Source organism: Bos javanicus, chromosome 10, assembly GCF_032452875.1.
Source record: "Bos javanicus breed banteng chromosome 10, ARS-OSU_banteng_1.0, whole genome shotgun sequence".
NCBI lineage: Eukaryota > Metazoa > Chordata > Mammalia > Artiodactyla > Bovidae > Bos > Bos javanicus.
The window spans coordinates 4,915,817-4,937,422 of record NC_083877.1 but is presented as its reverse complement, the minus strand read 5'-3'; the positions used below and the strand labels follow the sequence as shown (position 1 = coordinate 4,937,422).

Genomic DNA, 21,606 nt, shown 5'->3' with positions numbered 1-21,606 from the left:
TGTTCTTTCACTTAAGGTCAACAATGGAAAGTCACCAAATGGGTCTGAGGAGCAAAAAAGGATAAGATTGTAAGGAAAACTTTAATTTCTGATTGTCAAATTGAAAAAAATCATGAATACATTGTATATCTTATGAACCTGTTTTAGGATGAACAGTACAAAGCAAACTGATCAAAAAATTGTGTTATAGCTGTGGTGCTAGTAGATAAGCTGGCTCATTGGTCATTAAAGTATTTCTATCATTTACACAAATCTGCCATAGTGTGTCTGACTTACTGCTATCACAGTAACCAATAATTACTTCTTTTTATACTAAATATAAGGTACAATTTAATAAAATGTAATAAAATGCTTATCTGGAGTGACTGGCTTCATCCAAGTACAAGAAAGTGTATATTGTTCAAAACTCTTGTTCATATTTAGAGGAAGGACTATCAGCAAAATATTTGGGCATTTGGTTTGAATAAACGCTTTCAGTGCTGTGTAATGACTACAGAAGCTATACTGTAATAGGACTTGGTCAACGAATGGTCTGAAGAACCCCATGTGCTCCTCTGGTAGGATCAGGGCTTGGCATCACCTACTAACAAGCGTCAGGGCCGGCTCGGACCCCGGGCACCAGCATCCAAGTACACTTGGTGGAGTAAGCACAGGAGGGGAGGAAGACCAAGGAGAGGGGACATGGACAAGCAGGTGGAAGGACGCCGAGGTGACTGGAAAGGGAGAAGGACAGGGGAACCCAAGGGGAGAGAGCGGGTGGAAGAGGAGGAGAGGAGGAGAGAGCAGTGGGGAGATACGTGACGCGGTGATGGGGAGATGCGCCGGACAACTGGAAGAGACACAGGAAATAGAGAATGCATGTTAAAAACCACACAGGGAGATAATGCACAGGGATAATTCGAAGCCATGGAGGTGGTTTATTGCTTACATTTTAAATTGCTGAACTTAAAGAACAGTCTCCTGGACCCACAATCCATCATCAAGTCTGTGCAGACGACTTTGGTTTATTCTCACGCCCCATAGTTTCCCACTTCCTCGCAGGGAGAATCTTCCTGCAAGGTGAATATGAAAGTGAGCTTAAAAAAACCCTTAGATCACATTACCTTGAGCTTATACGACATATTTAAAGGCTTTTTCTAAAGGGCAGCTGCTATATAACACAGGGAGCTCAGCTCGGAGCTCTGTGATGACCTAGAGGGGCGGGAGGGCGGCTCAAGAGAGATGAGACATATGTATACATACAGCGGATTCACATTGTGACACAGCAGAAACTAACACAACATTGTAAAGCAATTATATTCCAATTTCTTTTAAATTTAAAAAAATAGAGGCTTTTCATTGACATAATCCTTAGTCTTTACAGCATCACTCTGAGGTAGATAGGAGATCTGTAGTTTTACCCCCATTCTATAAAAACAAAATCAAAATTAAGAATTTAAACAGTAGACACACAAAGTCTAGAGTAGGGTGATTTGCCTTAGCGGTCCTGATTAAATCAGAGGTAACAAAACTGAGCTAATTCTGTACATGGGGACTGATGACAACGTTTAAAGTTGTCCAGACTACAAACAGGTTCAATTTGGCCAATTGAAACCCCATTTCGAACGTAATCCCCCTGAGTGCAAAGTTGTAAAGATGATGCTCTGGTTAATCCGTTAGTTCTATTTCTCTTTATTTGACCATTTTCCTTGGCACTAGAAATGAGCCCATAATTGCTATTTGTCTGTTGACATCACTATTTTTGCGGCTATACTTTGGCTGAAAGACAGTCCATCCCACAGGTGAAGTATACAGTCCAGAGCTTCAGCAGAGCCTTGGTCTCCATCTGGTCTCCACAACAGCGATCCTACAGGGACTTCCTGGGTGCTATGACCCTGGTCTCTTTGTGACACCAGGAGGTTCAGTAGCCAGTAAAGTGTGGGACGATGCAGCAGACACTGGGGAGAGAGACAGGGGCAGGAGGAGACTCGTTTCTTGCCTCTGGGGCACTTACAATGGCTCATAAAATTGTTCTTTTTAAAATTTGCATTTCTTTGGCTTTTCTGTCTGCCAGTGAATATTATTTTTCTGGTTTCTATTTCATTATACTGTTGTGTCATTTGCTTATTACTCTTTTCGGTATTGAACTAAATAAACTCTAGAGCATTGCAAATTTGTGTTTCCCTCAGAAAAGAATGCTCTCATTTAGCTAATGATGTAATATTCCACTGGCCTTCACAACAGAATGAGCGAAATTTTGCAAGGTAAATTTGTTTTTCCAAGGCATTTAAAGTAAATTATGTGGTTCGTAGCCTGACATGAAGCAAAATCTTCCCCAGAAATACAGCATGGTTGGCCAAATCCCCAACAGTCGCTGAGCCAAATGTGACAACATGGGAGGGACAGGACTCTGAGCAGCAAAGGTGACTGAAATGCAAACAAAACGTGTGGTTTTCCAGACTCAGAGAATATTGGAGGACAAAACTGTGAGCACATTATAATACGCAAGCGAAAGGCTGAAAGTCACCAGTAAATTATGTGTTTTTCCGCAGCCACGCCGCTATCCTGGCACTTCGCTCTTTATTTTTCAGATTCTCGTTCTTTATTGTCTGTAATTTGGCCTGAACTGTGAGTCTCTGGTGCTCCTCCAACATGTTACTGCAAAACTGCTGCAGCTGAAAGAACAAATAGATGGTCAGTCCATTGGTGTAAGTGAACTTCTCACTTAGACACAGTCAGACACAGTTCATGTTAGGTAGTATCGGGATCTTGCAAATGGATGAATGGCAGTTGGAATGAGTAGAAATGTGTGTCCCTGAGAAATGCGACTGAGAAAATATGACGAAGAATACACCTGTCCTGAAGAAGCCGATGCAGAGAGGAAGTTCCAGGAAGTAGAAAATTTGTCTACTTTATTTGCTGCTCTATTCCCCCAGCAGCACACAGTAGGTGTTCAACAAAGATTTCCTGATTCATGTTGGATATTAGACCAGATTTGTGGACAGAGAGACCTTCCCTCTTCTCAAAAATAACGTAATTTCCAAAGCTCAAACCCAGTACACAGCATCTGTTTCTTTACAAATGTTATCCTTAAGAGTATTTATAGTGGATCATCCAACTCCTTCACTGAATCAGGTCAAGCATTCAGTTATAAGAACATTTGTTCCAATATTACATACAAGCCGGATGCCAAGTGATGGATAATATACATGTCAAAAGTCTGTTTCTGTGTCACTGGATAAGAACTCAGAACACGGGCTACCATAAAATGATAGTGTACCCTGTTGTTTCTCCTCCTGGCAGGAGGGGAGGGGACAACAGAGGATGAGAGGATTGGATGGCATCGCTGACTCAATGGACATGAGTTTGAGCAAGTTCTGGGAGTTGACGGTAGACAGGGAAGCCTGGCGTGCTGCAGTCCATGGGGTCGCAAAGAGTAGGACAGGACTGAGCGACTGAACTGAACTGATCCTGTTTTTTAGTCGCTAAGTCCTATCTGACTCTTTTGTGACCCCATAGACTAAAGTCCATCAGGCTCCTCTGTCCATGGGATTCTCCAGGCAAGAATACTGGAGTGGGTTTCCATTTCCTTCTTCAGGGGATCTTCCTGACCCAGGAATCAAACCCCAATCTCCTGCATCGGCAGGCAGATTCTTTACCACTGAGCCAACAAACTTCACAAAAGGTCACTTAAACTTAATATATTTGAAATTAAGTAACAATAGGGTTGTCATGCCTAACTACAATGCAGAAGATAAGTAAGGTTCTAGGAAAAAGTAGATTAAGGGAACAAGAGCAAACCTCTCTCTCTCCCCGCCACACCTGGGCATTCCTGCCAGGCATTAGGAGCCACATGCCAACAGCATTGCCCAAGACTGGGAGTTTGCAGCGGGCGGGAGGGGAGTGTGGGTCTGGGGACTGTGGGGGGCTTCATAGGTGCTTGAGAGCATGAGAGAGGCCAGGCTCCAGCAGGGTAGAGAAGAAAGACCAGATCAAGAGATAGTGAGAGTGGATAAAAACTGCCGGTATGGAGGGAAAAGGGATTCATGTGACTTTCCTTTTCCTTTTTTAGTAATTATTTTCGATATTACCATGTGAACTGATACAAATAGGACTGTTGGGCATTAACAGCTTTTTGATAAGGATATTCATGGGAGCTAACTTACTTGTTTTCAAAATTGCAATAATTGAACCACTACTAAATCCATTTCTGCGTTTTTAAAAAAAATGAACCATCAGTGATTGTAGACTTTTGGAACTTTGGAGAGAGCTAAAGTTACACAAACTTCACTCACTCATTCAATAACAACAGCAACACTTTTCTGGGTTCTGTAGAGAGAAAGCTGAACTGAGGCACTTTTGAAGAGATCAACACACAAACTCAGTGTTGCTTCTAGGAGCTGCCATTTCAGCATTTTTGGGGGTGCCCCTCACTCTCTTGTCTGGGGAATCCCTGATAAGTTAGGTCCTGACAGCCCAGTCTCAGGCAGGCCAAAACTCAAGCAGAGATCATTCCTCCAGGAATTATCAGTTCTTCTCTTTCACAGTAACAGCTACATAGGATGATTTGGGTGCGTGGAGGAGAGGGTGTCAATGAGTTAATTAAAAGTGTCCTAGAGGATGTGTTTGAAAGAGGGTCTAAAAGGATGATTAGGAATTTTCCAGCCAAAGACAGGCATGAGGAGGCCATGAGACAGAAGGTAAGTGTTTCTGAAATCTAGGAAATGTGCAAGGACATGATAATTTAAGACATTTTCTAAGTGGAACAGTGTAACTAAAGGAAATGTGTGCAGAGGTGCCTATGTCTTTTATTCTCTGAAACGGTTCGTGAAGAGGGCAAAAATTAAGACGGAGAGTAAGGCAGCCAGATTATGAAGGGTCTTGTGCACTAATGAAAAAACTTCTACATTTTTTGTGAGAACTATGATGAGCAGGGCAATGAGCGGCAGCACTGTGATGGGTGGGACGGAGGGAAGACAGGACCAGGGTGTGGAGGCCGCAGTCTGTTGCAATGACTCAGATGGGAAATGGTGAAATCCAACCCTCCAAGAATAAGAATGGTCTCTATTTCAGGAACAAGGCAGAATTAAAGACATTTCCTGCACAGCAAGAATAGCACCAATAGAGCACAGAAGGTAACAGTTCAGATAAGCTTATTATTTTTAATTTTAGCAACTCCAGATTACATAAAAATGGCTTCTACATTATCATAATTCACACTGTCTATACTACTTACCTCTGAGATCTGTAAATCTGTACTTATGGTTCTCCCGATCACATATAGTAGGGTAACCAATGATTGTGTTCCATACCTACAAAGCAACAAACCGCTAATCAGGAGTGGAAAATGTTTTGTAAGACAAAGCTATACAGCAGGTGAATGCTAAGTATACAGTCCCTATTAATCCCTATCTCCCAAATCTAAGCAAAAGCACATATAAAGTAGTTTAGCTTCATCTTTTAATAGAAAATTCATGCTCTAGAAAAGTCTATTCGCACAAAGAAGTAATTACAGTTAAGTACTGATTTGTGTAACACATGGTTTTAAAAGTTTCATATAAATGTAAAAAGCTCTTCTTAAAAACAGTAACAGCAACTGCTTTTATCTTTTAAAATGAAGTGGTTAGAATAGATGTCACACACCCAAAATTAAGAAAATTTAAAAGAGAACAAGGAAATATTCAAAGTACATTCCTTAAAAATGTAGTTAATATAGAATCAGTTTCAGAAGCTCTGACTTAAATACCCTGAAAGCTTACTGAAACTTTCGTATTTGTGCTTTTTCGAAAGAGGATCCATATCTTCAGAGATTCTCAAAATGCTGGTGCTCCCTGATGGCTAAGGACTCTGGGTTTCCTTGAGCTCCCTGAAGAGGCCTGGCCGCTGAAACTCCCCTTTTAGTTTAGTGACCCTGACAGCCTGACAAGATGCCTGACACACAACCACGAAGCATTGCTGTAGAAAGACGGCAGACACATACCTGCTCAGAGTGCTGCTGGGGTTAAGAAAGTAAAGAAAGACTTTTGGATGCATTAAAAGAGAAAGAAAATTAAAATAGGTTAATATAATGGAATGGACAAGAAAGGATTGAACTACCATTGTCTTATTCATAGTTGATTCACACAACTGACTTACTCCCAAAATGTATACTTGAAACTAAAATTTGTGAGACTTAACATTGGCATCTGTGACAAAGGTGGAAGAGAACAGTGCTTTCGTCCTTTTTTAAGTTCCCAGCTGTAAGGTCAACTGAATCTACTTCAGCACAGTGGAGAACAGGAGACAGCTACATATAATTCAGGCAAGCAAACCTGTTTCTATGGGGAAAGAAGAAATGTTTCCTAGCTCTTCATTTTTCCTGGCCAGGTATAAAAAGCCTGTGAAATGACTCAAGAAATTCGACAAAATCTGCAAAGAAACTGAGCTCCAAAAAAAAAAAAAAAAAAGGTAGGAAATAGAAGAAAACTACTTACGTTGCTAAATGTATGATTTTTCTACCAAATAAAGAGAAAAGCTATGCTAAAAGCTGAGTTGGGTTTGAAGACACCTTGGGACAACTTATAAATTGTCAAAATGGGGAATCACATATAGTTCAAAGCATTGGTGTGGAGATTAAATGTGATGACTTGTGTTGAAGCACCTATCAGGGTACATGGCACTCTTCATTCCTTCCTATTCTTGAAGGTTTGAAGAGGAGATATTTTTGAGACAGATGGTTTCTCACTCCTGTTGAAAGAGTAGTCTCTCTGAAATAGTACTCAACAACAACAAAAAAATATGTTACAAATAGTCTATCCTGCCAGTAGTGTATTAATGTGAAGGCAGGAGCCAGTGTTTGTCAGTACAGTTGCCCCTTCAAGAAACTGATAACATTCAGTGCTGCTGCTGCTAAGTCGCTTCAGTCATGTTGGACTCTGTGCAACCCCATAGACGGCAGCCCACCAGGCTCCCCCGTCCCTGGGATTCTCCAGGCTAGCCACGGTGATTTGGAACATCAGTCCATCTCGCCTTCCACACCTTCCAGTTCCCTCCTTTCTAGCATTCGTACTCAACAAAAAAATATATGTTACAAATAGTTTATCCTGCCAGTAGTCAAGTGTATTAAGGTGGAGGCAGGAGCCAGTGTCTGTCAGTACAGCTGCCCCTTCAAGAAACTGATAATATTCAGTGCTAGCCAGGGTGATTTGGAACGTTAGTCCATCTCACCTTCCACACCTTCCTCTTCCCTCCTTTCTTGCATCCGTCCTCCCCACCCATCCCTTCTGCCACATCTGGCTTCCTGCAACAAGCATAGAGGCACCCAGGCATCTAGCCTGACCCGGTGACAGGCGATGGGAATGGGCCCTCCAGTGCCTCAGCACACCACTCTGATAACATCTTAATTCTCTCAGTTGTTCCAATCTAACCCTTTCAGCTCCATGTTCCCCATCATGAAATAGGACAGAGTAAAGTAAAAATGAGTGTAAGTTTTTAAGCTTAAGACTTCAGCCAGTATAACACATTTGGAGAGAATTCCCTGGTGGTCTGGTGGTTAGGTCTCCATGCTCCCACTTCAAGGGATACAGGTTCGATCTCTGGTGGGGGAACAAAGATCCTGCATGCTGTGTAGCTCAGCCACTATATATATAATTTATATTATTATAATTCATATATTATTATTAAACATATTTGTTATATATAATAAACTGGAGCAATCAAAAAAAGAAAGAGAAAAGTGCTGTCAATTAAAATGGCACAAAAAAGTTAAATAAGTAAATAAAATAGCACAAAGTTTTGGGAAGTTAAAAAACTTATCTGGAGAAGAAATTAAGCATTTGCTGAGGGTAAGATTTATTCAGTTTGATACAGCTGATACTTTGTATTCTATATTCAAGTAAAACTAGGGTTTTCCTATAGGCCACAAAGTCTACAGTGTTTTATAAAAGCCGAAAGCAAGGTAACAAGGATAATACAAATAACATTTCTACCGCATCCAATAAAACATCACCAAAAAATCGTGTTGCCTTACGTCTATTTACACGCTCTTTCATAGGGTCTGTCCACAGCTGCAGGTATATATAGTGACTTCTCTGTAACCTGAAAGATGTCTTTATGGTTAATGGATGCTCCTTCACTGGGATCAGGATCCAAAAGATCTCTCATCTAACAATGCGGAGCCCTGAACAGGGGAGTGAGAGAAGCAAGAGCAAACCATTTTGCTCAAGCAAATGGTCCTACATACACGTTCAGATCAGGCTCCCTGGGAAGAATTTTGGGCTCAGTTGGGACCGCTAATGGCAGGGTCTCAACTGTTTCGCTTGGCCAGCCCTACCTGCTCCTTTCCAGGGCCTTACGCTGCAGCCAGTTATGAAGGCCCATCCCCAGTCAGACTCTCAGCCCTGCCCTCCCAGCATTTACTGGTGTCCTCCCCTCCACACAGAAGGGGATTTCTTCCAACTCAAGCCCCCTTCTTCTCTTAGTCCCCAGAGCCCTTTCCATCTGTCCTCTGTAACATTTATCAGACACCATGTCTTCATCACTTTACAGCCCCTACAACAGCTTGAGCTAACTGCCTCAGCATAGAAAAACTAGAACATTTATTACCAGAAAGAACCTTACAGTTGATCACATACAACATCTTCCATTTTATACAACTTTTTAACCGAGGCCTAAAAGTTAACTAGTGGGTCATCAATAAATAAATGTTGGTCTAGTTTCAGTTCCAGATGAGAGGGTAAGAGAATTTAGTTTCTCATCTGTCTTTGTTTTGGAACAACTGACCTACTGGCAGAATGACAGTGTATGTTAGCACAGACAGTACAAAGCAGGATCAAAGTGACAAGACACTGGGCTAGATGCTAGATTTCCTTCTGACGGGCTTCTCGGAGCTTTGTGATGCTAACATATACTGTGAATTTGAGGGAGTTAAAATAGTTTCCAAACTGATTGGGCTACTGCCTCCCTTGTTTACAGAAGGCTTGTCAGTATCTTCCATGAATAATGCTCAGTGACTTTCAGAAAACTAAGATCATGGCATCTGGTCCCATCACTTCATGGGAAATAGATGGGGAAACAGTGGAAACAGTGTCAGATTTTATTTTTGGGGGCTCCAAAATCACTGCAGATGGTGACTGCAGCCATGAAATTAAAAGACACTTACTCCTTGGAAGAAAAGTTATGACCAACCTAGATAGCATATTGAAAAGCAGAGACATTACTTTGCCAACAAAGGTCCATCTAGTCAAGGCTATGGTTTTTCCTGTGGTCATGTATGGATGTGAGAGTTGGACTGTGAAGAAGGCTGAGCGCCAAAGAATTGATGCTTTTGAACTGGGGTGTTGGAGAAGACTCTTGAGAGTCCCTTGGACTGCAAGGAGATCCAACCAGTCCATTCTAAAGGAGATCAGTCCTGGGTGTTCATTGGAAGGACTGATGCTAAAGCTGAAGCTCCAATACTTTGGCCACCTCATGCGAAGAGCTGACTCATTGGAAAAGACCCTGATGCTGGGATGGATTGGGGGCAGGAGGAGATGGGGACAACAGAGGATGAGATGGCATCACCGACTCGATGGACATGGTTTTGGGTGGACTCCAGGAGTTGGTGATGGACAGGGAGGCCTGGCGTGCTGTGATTCATGGGGTTGCAAAGAGTCAGACACGACTGAGTGACTGAAGTGAACTGAACTGAAACATTCTGGAGAAACACGAGTTTCAAAGCTAACTCACAAGTGATCAGTCACATTTTAGTAAATTCAGAATAAATCCTTTTCACTTAAATATGATAAATGTTACATTTGTGATAGCATTTGTTTACTCGTCTCATATCATTTTATGAGGACTGGTGACATACAACTATTTGTGTCAAATACAACTTTAATAAGTGGTAAGTAAATATTCTACTATACAACGAATAAGGTAAGCATCCTGGTGCCATTTTAATGTAGAAAACATTTGAATTATTAATTTGAACTTTTATGTCCTCTTATAATCCATATACATTATTACTATTCAAAATCATTTTCAAAATTCAGCAAGACTGGTGACTATAAATTGAATCCTAAAAAATAAATCTTTTAGATGTAGAAGGCAAATTTACTTGAGTCTCAAAGATGTTTTGTAGCAGAATGGGCAAGAGGAGTGAACTGAGATTAATTTATCATAAATAGAAAAGAAAAGCATCTATTTTATGAGCATAGCATTTTGTTAAAAGATAAAAAAATTTAAGCCATGGTTAAAAGTGAATGCATTTATAATTCTAAGAACTTCTCAGGGATGATGAAATATCCATTTAGAGTTGTTCTTTTTTTAAACAAAGGAAGTCCTTCTATACTCATGTCTAATACAGTTAGATCATTTAAATAAATTACTAGACAATGGACTTTTTAGAGTAATGCAAACACGCTTCTGTTCTCCAAATGCAGAAAAAAATCTTCTGAGGGATAAAAATTAAAACACATTTAAATTAAGAGCAATCTTTCCCATAGGTTGCTCAAGCCATTTGCAAGAGCTTCACCAGTTAGATGTGCTTTGTATGGTATAGAAAGAGAGGGAAAATGAACCGGGGGCTGTTTTGCCCCACAGAGCAGTGCTGTGCAGTCGAATTCTCTCCAGGATGGAAATGCTCTCTGGTCTATTACGGTAGCTACTGGCCACACTGAGCACTTAAAACAAGGCTAGTACAACTGGGGAACTGAATTTTAAATTTATTTAATTGCAGTTAATTTAAATTTAAATAGCCATATGTTAGCTAGTAGCCATCGTATTGAGCAATGCTGATGCTGCTGCTGCTGCTAAGTCGCTTCAGTCGTGTCCTAGTTAATTTTTTTAACCGCTGCCAATTGGTTCCTTGTTAAACTACACCTGGGTCACTCAGGGGACTGTCGAAAGGTATAGATTTTGCACCCTATTCTAACAGATTCTGATTTTTAAGCAGTAGGTGGGCTTGGAAGCCTTTAGATGTTTCAGACACTCCAGCTAATTACAAAGCTCTGCCTCCTGGGGCTGCGGGGATTGGGGGGACGGCAGAGGTGGGGGTGGGGTGGGGAGGCAGGAGATACAAGAGACCTGAGTTTGATCTCTGGGTTGGGAAGATCCCCTGGAGGAGGAAATGGCAATCCACTCTAGTATTCTTGCCTGGAAAATTCCATGGACAGAGGATCCTGGTGGGCTACCGTCCCTGCGGTTGCAAAGACTCAGACCAGACTAAGCACGCAACATTAGAAAGTGTCAGGTTTGTGCTTATGCTCACCTGTCTGAGTGTGGATATGACCCAGGACTGACAGGCACCATGTTACCTTCAGACACAATATGAAAGACCCTTCAATTCAGTTCAGTCACTCAGTCGTGTCCGACTCTTCGTGACCCCATGAATCGCAGCATGCCAGGCCTCCCTGTCCATCACCAACTCCCTGAGTTCACTCAGACTCACGTCCATCGAGTCAGTGATGCCATCCAGCCATCTCATCCTCTGTCGTCCCCTTCTCCTCCTGCCCGCAATCTCTCCCAGCATCAGAGTCTTTTCCAATGAGTCAACTCTTCGCATGAGGTGGCCAAAGTACTGGAGTTTCAGCTTTAGCATCATTCCTTCCAAAGAAATCCCAGGGCTGATCTCCTTCAGAATGGACTGGTTGGATCTCCTTGCAGTCCAAGGGACTCTCAAGAGTCTTCTCCAACACCACAGTTCAAAAGTGTCAATTCTTTGGCGCTCAGCCTTCTTCACAGTCCAACTCTCATGTCCATACATGACCACAGGAAAAACCATAGCCTTGACTAGATGGACCTTTGTTGGCAAAGGAATGTCTCTGCTTTTGAATATGCTATCTAGGTTGGTCATAACTTTCCTTCCAAGGAGTAAGCGTCTTTTAATTTCATGGCTGCAGTCACCATCTGCAGTGATTTTGGAGCCCAGAAAATAAAGTCTGATACTGTTTCCACTGTTTCTCCATCTATTTCCCATGAAGTGATGGGACTGGATGCCATGATCTTCATTTTCTGAATGTTGAGCTTTAAGCCAACTTTTTCACTCTCCACTTTCACTTTCATCAAGAGGCTTTTGAGTTCCTCTTCACTTTCTGCCATAAGGGTGGTGTCATCTGCATATCTGAGGTTATTGATATTTCTCCCGGCAATCTTGATTCCAGCTTGTGCTTCTTCCAGCCCAGCGTTTCTCATGATGTACTCTGCATATAAGTTAAATAAGCAGGGTGATAATATACAGCCTTGACGTACTCCTTTTCCTATTAGGAACCAGTCTGTTGTTCCATGTCCAGTTCGAACTGTTGCTTCCTGACCTGCATACAGATTTCTCAAGAGGCAGGTCAGGTGGTCTGGTATTTCCATCTCTTTCAGAATTTTCCACAGTTTATTGTGATCCACACAGTCAAAGGCTTTGGCATAGTCAATAAAGCAGAAATAGATGTTTTTTATACAACTCTCTTGCTTTTTCCATGATCCAGCAGATGTTGGCAATTTGATCTCTGGTTCCTCTGCCTTTTCTAAAACCAGCTTGAACAACTGGAAGTTCATGGTTCACGTATTGCTGAAGCCTGGCTTGGAGAATTTTGAGCATTACTTTACTAGCATGTGAGATGAGTGCAATTGTGTGGTAGTTTGAGCATTCTTTGGCATTGCCTTTCTTTGGGATTGGAATACACTTACAAATACACACAAGTGCCAGGAACTAGGAAGCACTGAGCCTGGGAAGTAATGTGAAGCTGTGTCTTAATTCTGGGCATGGTTAAGAAGGCATGGTTAATTAAGGCTTTCAATGACTGTGAAGCTGGGGAAAGCCCAGCCAGGAGAAGGATATTGAATCTCATTGTCTTCCTGCCCTTTGATCGTCTGCCGAAGACCATTAGTAAAATAGCTTGATTCCCTCCTCCAAAAAAAGAATGTATGGTTAAGTCATGTTCTAGAAAGAGCAATTATTAAAAGTAAGCTATTTGATCTGTGCATTTCAATGTCTATTCTACCTGACAGGCTGTGAAGCAAGTATATTTAATCTTAATAGGTGAAAAACATAAAATGTTCAATAATATGGAACCCAAATACATAAAGGGAATCTGACAAAAGACACAAGCTCAGCATCCAAGCATATGTAGTAATATGTTGCATATGTTGTTTCTTAAAGATACAGCGATGTATTTCACAAAACAAAATGGAAAATGTACACTCATACCGAAAAACATGACTTACTCTAATCTGTGTCTCTGAAGACAAGATTCTTGGTGGGCAAAATGGGGAAACTGAGGTAGATAAGTATCTCATGCAAAACTACATTCACAGAGAAAACCAAAACCAAGGGTAAGTGACCTTATCTTCCACGAAGCTGGTGTGTGGTAAGACTAAATGCAGGAAAAATAACCACTTTTCTAGGCAATGTGAAGGCCTTTAGGGACCTAGCCAGACTAAACCTGAGCCATTCACCAGATCGATGACCTAAAGAAAAGGGTGGTTTCACATCTCCTCCTCACCTTTCGCTCACAGCTTGCCAATTGTTGATTAAAAAGTCCTTTGCAACATATCGGCCAACTTCAGATGCTGCAACAGCTTCGATGACATTTGTTTCATTAAAAGTGAAAGGAGACACAGTGATGGCATAATCCATGTATCTGCAAAAGCACATTTGGCAGAAAATAAATACGTAAAAATTATTCAATAGAAAGAATATAAGTGGAGTTAAAAATCCCATATGGTTCTAAGTTAGTGGTGCATAAATATGTTTCATATTAATTCTTACATTAGCTCATGTCTGTTTTTCTCCCTTTAGTTTATTAATTGCATTCCTCCACCAAGAACCTTTTCAAGTTAAGTTACAATAATCACCTGTTCAGTATCCGTGGATCTTTACTGCAGCTCATTGCATAAGCAAGTTGAATCCTTTCTTCTTCCTCTGTGTTATTATTGTAGATTTTCAACAAAAAATCCCATTCTTTATCATTTCCCAAGGCAATGCCATAACATAAAATAACATTTTTAATTGGATTAGGTATTCTGTAAGATACAACATACAATGAAGTTATCTAGGTTGTCACATATTTAGAAGTATGCTGCTGCTGCTAAGTCACTTCAGTCGTGTCCGACTCTGTGCAACCCCTTAGATGGCAGTCCACCAGGCTCCCCGTCCCTGGGATTCTCCAGGCAAGAACACTGAAGTATAAATCTAGAAAAAATGTCTGCGATCTCAGATATGAATATCAAAAGATGGAATCTAGAAAAGCAACCGTGAAAACTGTCATTCACACTAATATCTTGAAGTCATCAAATTAGTTTAGAAACTAAGGAGATTTGAGGGAGAAACAAATTAGAATAGTACAAACAGTGTATGTTGATAATTTTGTTCGATTTCATATATTATTCTCACATTTTCTAAGAGTCCATCTGAGGGCATATATTCAAGGTAATATAATAACACCAAAACGACAAAGTATTGGTCTCAGCTGTCAGTGAGGCTGAAAACTTAGAGATGCGCTGATGCACTTTTATATGTATGAATAAATAACCATAAAGACCAACCTAAATAAGCACAGGTGCTTATTAGGGAATGCCCTGGTAATGAGAGGTCCTGGGTGAGAATCCAGTGTATAAATTCTGATCTATTGTGAACTGCAGTGTTAGAGAAGACTCTTGAGAGTCCCTTGGACTGCAAGGAGATCCAACCAGTCCATCCTAAAGGAAATCAGTCCTGAATAGTCATTGGAAGGACTGATGCTGAAGCTGAAACTCCAATACTTTGGCCACCTGATGTGAAGAACTGACTGATTTGAAAATACCCTGATGCTGGGAAAGATTGAAGGCAGAAGGAGAAGGGGACGGCAGAGGGTGAGATGGTTGGATGGCATCACCGACTCAATGGACATGAGTTTGAGCAAGCTCCGGGAGTTGGTGAAGAACAGGGAGGCCTGGCATGCTACAGTCCACGGGGTTGCAGAGTCAGACACGACTGAGTGACTGAACTGATTGTTATGCACAGACCTACCTGAGACAATTCTCTGTGTGCGTGTATCTGTTTTTAAAGGATATTTGAAAAAAAATAAAAAGAGAAAGAGATTATGTAAGTAAAAACAAAATGTTCCTTCCCAGAGTAAAAGCATGAAACACTGAGAGACATTGTTGGTGCTGAAACAGGGTAAAAAGAAAGGCAATTACAATATGACTCTTACTCATTCTCTGGATGGTTCATCCAGTTTCTGAAGAGTTCTCTGGACAGCTGAAGACAGTCCTCAAGACCCAACAAACATGCAGTTCCAAAAACTTTGTCCAGTGATATTCTTGAAGGAAAAGTCAAAGAACATTTATTTTTCATTACTACATTTATTTTTTTCTGCTTCCAAGAATATGTGTTTCATAAAAAGATGGGTATTTTAAAAACATCCTTCCAATAATATCAGGTTTGTTAAAAAATAGCCTCTGTGGATGGCAACTATATTTAAGGTTCAGGGAAATATTTGCTGAGACGCTCTCAGGTACCAAATAAGCTCTCAGACGGATATTTTTTTGAAGGTAAGAAATAAATTACTGCCATCCTTCATCTCCCTCAAACACGGGTATACACATATACCACATCTGTTATCAATTTATTTTTTCTCTCTCATACAACAATTGGCTTACAGATTTTTAAAAAATGACTTTAGAGTATCTGATATAATACACTTAAAAATAAAGTTCTTTCTCTACACTGGAAAACAGAGGGAATGGTTTATTTCTCTCCTCTGACGCTATGCCTTCCCTCGCTTCAGCTTCCATTTTTCCTTCTGTTCCTCCTGGCTATTAATGTCATCCCCAGAAAAGGAATGGAGGTTTCTGTTTTGTTTTTATAGTTGAGCAGAGGTACATGTTATGATTGCAAAGAAAGTAGGTTCAAAAGAACATGGAGAGGAACAATGATAAATCCAGATAAGTGTGACATGTGACTCCTCACACTCTGCAGTTTGGAGTCAGAGGTAAAGGAACTCAGAAGGGTCAGAAGTTTTTCAGAAAATACAAGAGCCAAATCTCCTTTGTTCCACCCTCCCTCTGGTTTGCTCTCTGCCTGGCCTGACCTTCTGATAAGCAGTAGTAGTAAGACCAGGGGTGGAAGCCTTCTGAGAGACAGCTCTGACCACTCACTACACATTCACTCCTCTCCCCACCCTTCCCAAGCTGGCAGCAGCAAGAAGGAATTCTCTGGAAGCACAATCTAACTCCCGAGGTTGGCCCCAGGATGCTACAAAATACAGGTCGCTTCAGGCCAGTGTAGGAGAGCCAAGGCCACAGCTGGTTAACAAAGGTGCCGCCTGGTTGGGCCCTTCTGCTCGCTCAGACAACTTGCCTATCCACTCTCCATTCCAGCTCCTCCCCCTGTCTTCCATCCATCTGTAAATCAAATGCCTTGTCCTTCTAGTCACACTCTCTAGGCTAAAATCTCTCCCCTTTTAGAAGGAAACCCATGAGAGAGAATAATCACCTTTTGTATAGTTTGTATTTTTTGCTTGGTTTAATTGACTTCAGCTTGATGTTGACTAGAGCTGGAGATGGAATTCCTGCACCGTTCATCGTTGGTCACAAATCCCCTCTCTAAATCTGGAAGCCCCGCCTACCTTCTGTCACAGGGTCCTGCGGCCCTGTCTTGCCCTTCACCCACTTCCCAGACTAGCATTATGGCTTACTCCCCCACCAAACCAATGTCATTCACAATACTTGCTCATGCTCACACACTGGTGACTGATACAGGTCACCGTATGATGTTTGATGACTGGATCATTAGTCATCAACCTCCCTCATCATATTTGCTAATGTTAGAATTTCTATTTGACATACGTAATGAAACTTTTCCCTGTTTCATCAATAACACACCGAGCGGAAAGTTTTCTTCTGTGGCCTTCCGATACCCTTCATTTGCATTAGCTGGTTTTGCTTAGCACAACTTTTCACCAATAGTACAACTTACTTAAGATTTCAACCAGTAGCATAATAGTTGAGAATATAAAGCTATACACTCCTGTGTGTACACGTATGTGCTTTGCAAGTAAATTAAGATCCCTAACTACTATTTCCCATTAAGATATATGTAGCTCACCAATCTCAAAGCTACTATTCTCAAATTGCACACAGATCTCTCAGTGAATCGTTAACTATTAGGATCTTATTTTATGAATCTGGAAACCTATCCATTAATATGAATCATTTAATTCAATTGTCACTGTTCAGAAAGTACTTACAGAGCTAAATAGTCCTCCTGCAAGGCTGTCACATTTTCACGGATCATAGTTGAGTAAGTATTCCATATTGAGATAAGTCTCTTCAACAGATACTTCTATAAACAATAAAGAGAATAGTAGTTAGTTCTGCTCACAACACTCAATTTGCACTGCCTTTCCCTTGTCTGAAAAGACATTAACAGAGAGGTGACAGGTATTTCTTCAGAAATAAACTTCATTTGTTACTAAATATTTGATGATTTTTTTTAACATTTTAGGTTCACTTTCTTCATAAGAAAGCGATATGTAAACAACACAATGTGTGTAAGCACAGTGCCTGGCACATAGTAGGAGCTTAATCAGTATCCCCCACTCTTATTACTTACTATCACCCCAGAATTTCTAGTTGTCTTTAAAATAGAGGGGAAAAAAGGGGAAAATATAAGACAAACTTTCTACCTTGAAACTCTCAAACTTTCATGCTTAGTGTGTGTGTGTATATATATATATATATATATATATATATATATGAAAACAAGGAACACTGATTTATGCCTTGGACAAATGTAAACCCTGGATCCAAAATAAGATTTCTTCAACTGAGCTATTGGCTGGTAAATAACAGCCTTTTTACAGTCATATATTTACCAATACATCCCTCAGAATAGTATCATTCATCGAAATTCTTTAAAAATACAAGTGTGACCTTTTACTTCTTTACTCACAGGCCAAGGATCAGATGTCATCAATGAGCCACCTCAACCCCACAGACATCCAAGCGCCTTCTGTTGGTCACTGTGCCCACATTCAAGTATGTTCACATCAGCACTTTAGACACTAGATGAAAGAAAGTCTGGAACTCCGAGGTGCTTGTGATTTTGCTCTCAGAGGGCCCTGGAAACTCACCTGAAATCATCACCTAACACATCTGCTGCTTTGTTTGTGGTCCCCAAATGTCCGAGGGGCTGCACCCAAACTTAGGCTTTTCCTATGCCATCTATCTTATGATCACTGGACCACTGTTAAAGACCTAATAATGGAAATTTCCCCTTTTACTGATGCTATTTTCCCCTTTTACAAGGACAAGATGGCACAGTCATTTCTTCATTCATTAACTCTAATTTCCACATCTCTCTTCCCAGTATCAAAAGCAGCTTCAAAATATTTACTTTTCTAGAACATTGCTCTCTGGTTTCAAGTGCTGGTCCTATAAATCAGAGTATATAAAGTATGGATATAGAACCATGAAAGGTCATTCTGTTTACCAACAATCTTTTAGGAAAACAGTTGTTAATAGACACTATCCTTTCTTTATATAAAAAAAGAAAAGTATATTGTTTCCAGCCACTTCTGGTTTCTTAAGACACACTGACACCTCAGCAAGAACTCAATACCTTCTCTCATACACAACTCCCAGGGCAGATCTACAACCAAGGTATTTTCTTTTAAGAATAAGCAACTGTTCCTAAGAAAATGAATATATACAGAACTAACAGGCTCTTATTTTGGGAAAGACTAGTTTCACAGATGCTACCTAAAATATGGAAGGAAGATGAAACAAAAGAATTATTTTTAAAAACCATCTCACAAAGAATGAATTTACCTTTAACAATGGATATATGTCATGGTTGTTCCCATCAGAAACAAGATCCCTGGTTACTAGGTTCATCAAAACTGCATGCCACACTATGATTTCATCTTCTTCAGCAAGGTACTTGGTTAAATCAAGTGCTGTTTCAATTTCGATATAATCGTTTCTGTTTGGTTTTTAAAAAAACAACAAAGATTCAAAAAAGCCTTTCCTTGCTAAATGATCTGCACACTTTCCATGTTTGTTACATGCAATGTTGACAGGCTCTCCATTTCAATTTGATAGATTCAAGGTCAATGAATACAATAAAGTAGCAAAGAAGAAAAATATAGGTATGTGATGGGAGGGACAGGGGAGGCTTTCTGGAGGAGGAACTTGAAAAAAGAATGAAGGAAGGACAGGATTGGAATAAGTAGAAAGATAGAGGAAGGCAGTTAGGACAAAGAGGGGGTTCACAGCAGACCAACTTAACCAAGGCAAGGAATTTCTTTTGTGTGTACTGAGAGATGGGGGCTAATAGGTAATCAAAAGTGTGGAGAGGCTTGACTATCAGGATAAAGAATTTACATTTGGTGGGAAGGTATTTAAACAATCAGGGTAACATCATGAAATTGATGCCTTAAAATTTTGTTTCAATTTGTGCTGCAGAAGACAGAATAGAATTCTAAAGAACTAACAGCTAGAAGCTAATGTGACAGGCCAGGCAAAGGGTGATGCAAATTTGACTTAGCGAGGAAGCAATGAAGGTGGTAAGTGACGTGAGAATCCAAAAGACATTCCCCAGATCCCCACAATGAATAGATAAGACACAGTGACTTGATGAGAGATGGAGAGAGACAGGAGGGTCAAGGATATCTCTAATGTTTCAAGTGGGGGGAAGAACAGTAGTACCTTTGACAAAGAGAGATTGATAGTAGCAATTTAGAGGCAGAAATAAAGTTCAATGCTTTTGGTACTGAATTTAAGTAACCTCAGGATGAACAGAAGACAGGAGGAGACAAGTAAATACATAGATTTAAAAGTCATCGACATATCCTTTACAAACGTTTATTGAATACCTTATATCTGGTGGGCACTTATATTATTATATATATAATAAAATGACCACTGAAACCATAAGAAGGCAAGAATTACTCAGAGGAAAGATAGAAGAAAATAAGACAACCATGACTGGTCTTAAAGATGCTCAGGGCAGCTGGAAAAAGAAGTCAGATACTGGAGGAGAACCACATTTGCACACTGAAGTCTCAGAAAGGCAAAAAAGAAGTTTGCAGGAGGATGTGGTTAACAATACTAAATTCATGGTCATCTCAGAGAAATGTTTCAGTGAAGTAGTGGGTGGGGAAATGTGCTCTACGTCAAGAGGGGAAAAGTCGAAAAAAAAGGAGGGAAAAATATGCAGACATTCATCCAAGAAATACAACAGGTGAAGGAAAGAGAAAATGCACTGGATAATTTATTATGTGTGCTCCTTAACTTTATTGTCTAAAAATTTAAATTCTGATCATACATTCATTTCCCTGGTTAGAAACTTAGCAGTAGAGTAAATCCACTATCAATGAAATCAATAATTCTGTAATACATTAGAATTTAGGCTCATTAAAATTATACATACAGGTATTACCTTTGGGTAACAAAAATCATTTCAAAGTCCTAATTGGTAGTCTATTCATTTCCAGAAACTCTTTATTTTGGATATATCAGTTACTTTATTTCCTTAACTTCCAATATCTTGGAATAATATGAAAATATCTTTCATAATCTTCCTAAATTTATCCATTTGAACATTAACAGTCTTTACGAATGCAAGTCTGAACTAAGTGTATGTTACCTAAGTTTTCACTCTTGATCTAGATTTTAAAATAATGATTCTTATACATTTTGTAATAATCCTATAAATATTTAAACACTATTACTTTTTCCTATTTACATCGTCTGTACTGCATCCTTCTAAAGGTTTTCCTTTAAGGGCTCCCCCCCCCCCTTTTTTTTATCATGGAAAGGCATTTTATTTTATTTTAAATATAGCAGTGTGTACATGTCAATCTCAAACTCCAGTCTATCCCTCCCTTCCCCTCAGGACTTCCCTTTAAAACATTAAATTTTCTTTGCTGCTCCTTTAAGAGCCTTTCAAAATTTCTCCACGATCAGTTTAAATCTTATTTTACCAAAGTTAATTTAATCAAAAATACACAGGACTTTCATATAATTAACCACCAAATTTTGACTTGACAAAGAACATATATTCCTTCTTGTCAAATTGTTATAAAAAATACTGTGTCCTGTGGCTTTCATTCTTATTAGTAGGAAATGTTATTGCTCTTTCCCAATGATGACCTTTTTTGAATTGTCTTTTTTTCTAATTTTTTATTGCTGCAAAATACGCATAACATAAAGTTTGTCTTCCTAACCATTTTAAAGTGTACAGTCCCCTGGTATTAAATACATTCATATGTATAACTGATTTACTTTGCTGCACAGCAGAAACTAACACTGTAAATCAACTGTTCTCCAGTAAAAATTTTTTTAAGTACATTCATAATGTACAGCTATCATCACTAGCCATCTAGAGAACTCTTCTCATCTTGTGAAACTGAGACTCTGCACCCATTAAACAGTGTCTCCCCATGCCTGCCCCCTCCCACCCCAGTCCTCGGCAATCACCAATCTTTCTGTCTGTGGGTCTCACTACTCTAAGTAGCTCATATAAATGGAAACATACAGTGTTTGTCTTTCTGTGACTGGTTTATTTCACATAACATAATGTCCTCAACTCCAGTACTTTTGCCTGGAAAATCCCAAGGACAGAGGAGCCTGGTAGGCTGCAGTCCATGGGGTCGCTAGGAGTTGGACTAGCGACCCCATGAGCGACTTCACTTT

The 21,606-nt window shown here is 40.1% G+C and overlaps 1 protein-coding gene across 3 annotated transcripts in view; it reads right to left on the bottom strand.

The window, feature by feature from the left end:
* Positions 1–892: 892 nt before the first annotated feature.
* LVRN (laeverin) overlaps positions 893–21,606 on the bottom strand; it is a 79,085-nt gene continuing 58,371 nt past the window's right edge. For 2 of the 3 annotated variants that reach the window (XM_061429947.1, XM_061429949.1), the window contains 7 exons: positions 18,739–18,892; positions 17,157–17,251; positions 15,120–15,227; positions 13,783–13,950; positions 13,431–13,568; positions 5,216–5,291; positions 893–2,654 (listed from right to left, as the gene is read on the bottom strand). In XM_061429947.1, coding sequence (XP_061285931.1) covers positions 2,514–2,654; positions 5,216–5,291; positions 13,431–13,568; positions 13,783–13,950; positions 15,120–15,227; positions 17,157–17,251; positions 18,739–18,892 — 880 coding nt within the window. In that variant the 3' untranslated portion in view covers positions 893–2,513. The remainder of the gene's footprint in view (positions 2,655–5,215; positions 5,292–13,430; positions 13,569–13,782; positions 13,951–15,119; positions 15,228–17,156; positions 17,252–18,738; positions 18,893–21,606) is intronic. The other variant, XM_061429948.1, reaches the window with a different exon arrangement.